Below are 6,000 nucleotides of genomic sequence, written 5' to 3'. Positions count from 1 at the left end.
AGAGTATTCATTGTGTCATTTCAAATGTTGTGTGACTTTTAAAATTACCATTAAATTTACGATGATCATTACTAAATTTTGATTCAATAGTAATTTTAAAAGCCAAATGACATTTGAGAGGACTACAGGCCAATGATGACAACCACCACCGGATATTAGGTGAAAAACCTAGCAGGCAAAAACTTAAAACAGATCTTTGTTCTTTCCTTAACTTTGTGGTTTCTAATGATTGCTTACAATGTCTTCCTCGTTCCAAATTCACCAGAACTATTAATAGCATAACAAGGTATCCCCCAGCTTTCAAACAGAACACATACAGTATCCGTTATGTGTTGATCTAAATGCATCTTTTCAGACCTAATGACAGGATGCATGTTAGCCTTCAGTAATCTCTAGCATTGAATCCTTAAGTAGGAAACCATTTTTCGCCCACAAAGCACTGAATTCAGGTCTTGATTGACCAATAAATTAGATGATCAAGTTTCAAGAAACAACGAAGTATTTAGAAACTGCAGGAGAAATAAGAGAACACAACAGAACTAGGTCTCCTTTGCAGGGCCCTTCTTTGCAGCCTCTGCTGCTGCCTTCTCTGCATCAATATCAGCAACAATGGCATCAATTTCAGCTTCCTCAAGTTGGCGCAGCCCATGCTCTTTTGTCATCACGGCAATTTCTATGTTCTTCCCTCCACTCTCAACAACCTAATCGATAAAATAAACAGAAGGGAAAAGAAGATACCAATTAAATGTTTATTTGTTTACATAAACGAAGGAAAGAATGAAATGTATTACTATCCAGCTTTGTACATTGTACTATATGCCATATTCCTCTATTCCCATTCAACAACTCAAAGCAGCAAAGCCAAATGAGTTTGACGTCCATGAATCCAAGACTGATTTGATTTACGTTGCAAGCATCCCATTCGACATTGGATTAAGGGCAACAATAAACCAGACACAACCATACCCAATGTGTTAGAATCCCATCTGATCTCCAAAAGATCATACTCAAGCCTTTCATATCGATGTTCAGATCATTGAATTTCAAGGCAGGTCTTATAGCCTGGAGGTTTCATTATTCTTAGTTAGTTATTCTTGTATTTGGCTCAGGTTTCATTATTTACTTGTTTACGTGGTTCTCCTTATGTTACTTCTTTCTTTCAACTTAATATTCCCATTGATCCTCTTCAACAACATAATCAATACAAAAACAGCCCAGGGAACATAGAAAAGTACACGTCTGGGTGCAAATTATCTTAAGTGAATAAATGACTTGATTCTGTAAGAGAATAAATAACCACTTTTATGCACCAAAACTTCTGGCCAATTGTAAGAGATGTTTGAATCTACAAATAAAGTGTAAAAATACTCTTAAGTACATGCAATTGACAATTACGATATCCATAAATTTTTTTTTTTTTGATGAGCAATAAATTGGTCTTATTAAAAGCGCAAGGCGCCCCTAAATACACCGGAAGTACACAAGAGAGAGCACCTAACTAGAAAGTGAAGAACAAAGCAGCCCACAAAAAGAAAGAAATCCAACAAACTCTCAAAAACCCAAAGCACACCCTTCTACAACACGTGAGCCTTGCCTTTCCTATGCCGAGAGGACGCGCTTGCATCACCATAATTAATGGAGCTTACCAAATTCACAATATCCATAAATAAAGATGTGAAGTAAAACAAAAGTTGTGATTTATATAGCTACGAGCCATACTGATTGTAGGAGCCCTTTCATACAAACGCATGGGACAATATGATTCATTAAACCAATTAGTTAGGATGAGGGGCATCAAAATCACTGGATACACTATTATGAGTTACTGCTCCACAATTTTGTAGTAAGCAAATTTATGCCATTCAACAAATGAACAAGAAAGCGCAATTTGCTCGGGCTTAAAGACCAATGTGGCTAAGTTAGAATTGGTTCTTGTAGGTTTGATTAGCAACATAGAAGGTTTAGCTGGAATCTTGGGTTGCAAGGTCTCTTCATTGCCTACAAAGTACCTTGGTCTCCCTTTGGGTGCTTTTTTTAAAGCCAAACCTAATTGGAATGGCATTATGAGAAGGTAGAGTGTTGTTTGGCTAGTTGGAAGCATTTGTACTTGTCTAAAGGGGGTAGCGTTACATTAATCAAGATCACTTTTCTAACTTGCCTACCTACTTCTTGCGTTGTTTCCCCTTCCGGCTAGAGTTGCCAATGGAATTGAGAAGTTATAGAGGGATTTCTTGTGGGGAGGTATGGGTGAAGAGGTCAAATTCACTTGGTAAGCTGGCCCAAGGTATGTTCTTCGATCACTAAGGGGGGTTTGAAATTTGCTCATGTTCAACCGAGCCCTTCTAGGAAAGTGAATATGGCATTATGCCTATGAGAGATAGGCTCTTTGTATAAGGGTAGTGGCCATTAAAGATGGAAGTTAGTGGGGCAAGTGGTGCTCTAATAAAGTCTTTGGATCTTATGGGGTGGGTTTTTAGAAATTCATTAGGAGTGGGTGGGAGGATTTCTCTAGATTTTTTATATTCAAGTTGGGTGAGAGCTCCAAGATTAGTTTTTGGCACGATGTGTAGTGTGGGGAATAGTCCCTTAAGGCAACAATTCCGAAGTTGTATAGCATTTCTTGCTTTAGGGATGCTTTATTGGCTGATCATCTTAAGTTATCTAATGACTCTCTTCAGTGGAACATTAATTTTGTTATAGCGACGCATGATTGGAAGTTGGGATTCTTTTCCTCGTTTTTTGATTAGTTGAATTCCATTAAGCTGAAACTGGATGATGCTGAAAAGCTTTGGTGGAACCCCTCCAAAAAAGGGTTGTTTGATGTAAAATCATTCTATAATGTCTTAATCCCCCATGACAATAATCCCTTCCTTTGGAGGTGAATTGGCGGAGCAATGCCCCCTTGAGAGTGGCTTTCTTCGCTTGATATGCCGCTTTAGGTAAGATCCTAAGTTGACAACTTAAGAAAGCAAAAAATCATTGTAGTAAACTAATGCTACACGTGTAAGAATAATGGGGAAACCGTTGACCACTTCTTACTCCATTGCGAGATAGCTAGTGCCTTATGGTACTCTATCTTCAATTTTTTCGGCTTAGCGTGGGTCATGCTTCATTGGGTTAGAGATCTCCTCACTTGTTGGGGAAGGAAGATTGGTAATCTCAAAGTGAAGCTTTGTCGAAGATGATCCCTCTTTGTTTGATGTGGTGCATTTGAATAGAAAGAAATGACCGGAGCTTTGAATACAGTGAGAGGACGGTGGCGGAGCTAAATGCCTTATATTTCTATACCATGTTTTAGTGGATAGCTGCTTATGATAGTTTTCACATTTTTAGTTTCGATTAGGTGTTTCTCTTGTATACTTTATGTGTACTTGGGTGCGTCCTTTGATTTTTAGTGAAACCCATTTACTTATCAAAAAAAATTTCTTTGTCAGATATCAAGAAAATCAAATCAGTCTCACAATAATATAACAAAGTAATTCATATAAAGTTCCAAACTCATTTTTTCTTTTTAATCAAGTAATTTCCACAGCCAAAGTAAGTTACGTCCAAGTGAAAAGGCCAAGTAGTGTAAGTTTTAGAGATCCTAATTCGAAGCATGTCACTTTAATTGACTGACTACTGAACGCACTCTATGCAACAGCAATTCAAAATATGCAGTTCAGGATAACACTCTGACCCCACAACACAACAAACTCATACACATATGCAAGAGGTGGAGTAACTTACTTCAAGCAAAGCACGTATTGCCAACTTCACAGTTTCTTGTCCAGAAGTTTCTTTATAATTCTTTTCCAGAAACTCCCTCATCGAATTTGAATTTCTCCCAGTCGCATTGGCTTTCCACGCTTGAAATGTTCCTGATGGGTCTGTCTGATAGAGAGATGGAACACCACTGTACGGGTCGAAACCTGCAATCAAAGTTGAAAGGCCAAATGGCCTTACACCCCCACTTTGCGTATATTTCTGCTGCAGACCCGCAATGTAACGTGTTATATATTCAACAGTTACAGGATCCTCAACTGTAAGCCTATGGCTCTGACATTCAATGCGTGCCCTGTTTATCAGCACACGAGCATCTGCTTTCAAACCGGCACAGGCCAACGCAACGTGATCATCCAAGCACACAATCTTCTTAACTGATCTGAGAACATAAGCAGCAGAAAACATGGTGAACATGAAATGGAAAGTGCGCTAGACATAAGCATTGCAATAGCCACAGATTTTCAGTAACATGTCCAGTTGTTAACGTTAAACGCAGGAACCCAAATCCAACAACAAAAACATCAACAATCATGCTTTAGAAAACTAAGAATATCGCTTAGCTCTACACATGATGTAAATAACTAACCAGCAAACTTATTAAATCCAAAACTTAAAAAACACCAAATATTTGAAGCATATTTTTAGAAATGCACAATAGAAAGGTGACCCATATGTGCATTTGACCTCAACGCAAGGCAAGCCCAAGCAATAAAACATAAGTATAAAGCAATTATTTTTGAGTTATTTAGCAAACAAAATCAAGAAGATAAATTTATAGGAAAAAAAAAAAAGAACAAAGAAATACATCAAATGGAATTACTTTGATTAGTAAGCAGACAATCAATTAAATCATAAATTCCTATAAATTCATTATACATAACATTTTCAGTGTTTGGCAAACATATCAGTCTGTCAATCTATCACATTCTCAAATTACAATCCTATTAAATTGGGATTCGAAACAAATAAATTCCAATCACAGGAAAAACTCAAATTCACAAAACCCGCCTAAACCTCAAACCAAATTCACCATCCAGACAAAACCCGAAAACACAAGTTTTTCGAATGCAACTTTTTCGTAGGTACAAGTATTTATGTGTGTGTGTGTGTGTGGGTGTGGATACCTGGAGTCTTGGAGTTTGGGGGCGGACTTCTTTTCGACGCCGAGAACGACGACATCGGAGCCGCGGACGCCGACGGCGGCGTTGCCTTTCCGGACAGCTTCGAGGGCGTACTCCACCTGGAACAAGTGCCCGTCCGGCGAGAAAACCGTTATCGCTCGGTCGTACCTCGCCATCTTCTTCTTCTTCTTCTTGCTTCTCTGATTCAGTGATTCTGTTTTTGCTTTAGGCTATTAGCCTTTCTGCGAGTGATCTGAAGAAATAAAAGCCATTTCTTTTGCAACAAGGCACCGAGGGAGCGAGTTCATGGGGAACGACATCGTTTGCTCTCCTGCTGTTTCGAAACGTTTGTTTTGTTTTGTTTTTTTTTTTAATTTTTAATTTGTTTTTCGGTTTAGTCAGGTCAACCCAATTGCGAGTTGGGTTGGGTTCAAGGCCAGCCCAAGCCCAACTTTACGCTCAACCAGATCCAACCTAGGGTAAGGTCAAGTTGGATCCAGATCATTTAGAATTTTGAAGGTATTATATTCTTAAATCCTAACTATTGAATTTTGTCTTACTAGTTACTATGTGGACTTTGTTGACTTTACGCACTCTTTTTGCAAGAGTGTTGAATTTTAGGGTTAATTACAAATTTGATCCAATCTTATATATTAGCCTAAAAGCACCTTAGCTAAATTTAGATATTTCAACCCAAGCCCAAGCCAAGTTCCATACTATGACGCGACAGCAGTATTGATTAAGGGTGCATTTGAGATTACGATTTTGTAGACAATAAGTACAATTTTAAACCAAATCGCAGAACATAGATCGTTTGGGAACTGTGTTTTTAAAAATTGCGATTTGAAAACGCAGAAAATCTGCTTTTCAAATCGCAGATAATATGATGTTTTTTTGAAAACGTAGAATTTTAAAGGTAAATTCGCGATTTTAAATATTAAACTGTGATTTTGCGAAAAGCTTAACTGCGTTTTTAAAAATCACTTTTTTCAAATCTCACGTTTTAAAAAATCATTATTTTTAAATCGTACTTTTTAAAATCACAAAGTCAAACGGACCTTAAGCTTGGCATTAACGTGAACATGAAAAAAAAAATGTAAAGCATGAATTGACG

General features: G+C 37.7%; 1 protein-coding gene across 1 annotated transcript; it reads right to left on the bottom strand.

Annotated features, from left to right (window-relative positions):
* Positions 1 to 243: 243 nt before the first annotated feature.
* LOC133882838 (proteasome subunit alpha type-7-like) lies at positions 244 to 5,183 on the bottom strand. The gene is made up of 3 exons (XM_062322059.1): positions 4,890 to 5,183; positions 3,730 to 4,144; positions 244 to 701 (listed from the first exon to the last, which is right to left on the bottom strand). Exons 1-3 carry the CDS (start codon positions 5,060 to 5,062, stop codon positions 540 to 542), a joined length of 750 nt encoding a protein of 249 aa, XP_062178043.1. The 5' UTR covers positions 5,063 to 5,183; the 3' UTR covers positions 244 to 539.
* Positions 5,184 to 6,000: the final 817 nt, after the last annotated feature.

This window comes from Alnus glutinosa, chromosome 11, assembly GCF_958979055.1.
Source record: "Alnus glutinosa chromosome 11, dhAlnGlut1.1, whole genome shotgun sequence".
Classification (NCBI taxonomy): domain Eukaryota; kingdom Viridiplantae; phylum Streptophyta; class Magnoliopsida; order Fagales; family Betulaceae; genus Alnus; species Alnus glutinosa.
The sequence above is the reverse complement of the archived record's forward strand: the minus strand, read 5'-3'. Positions and strand labels throughout refer to the sequence as shown.

Excerpts from the sequence above, each read along its gene's own strand:
- LOC133882838 (XM_062322059.1), bottom strand. The coding sequence starts at position 5,062 with ATGGCGAGGTACGACCGAGCGATAACGGTTTTCTCGCCGGACGGGCAC. Across the intron at positions 4,145-4,889 it reads CCCAAACTCCAAGACTCCAG|ATCAGTTAAGAAGATTGTGT; the intron begins GTATCCACACCC and ends TTATGTTCTCAG. Across the intron at positions 702-3,729 it reads CAATACGTGCTTTGCTTGAA|GTTGTTGAGAGTGGAGGGAA; the intron begins GTAAGTTACTCC and ends TTTATCGATTAG.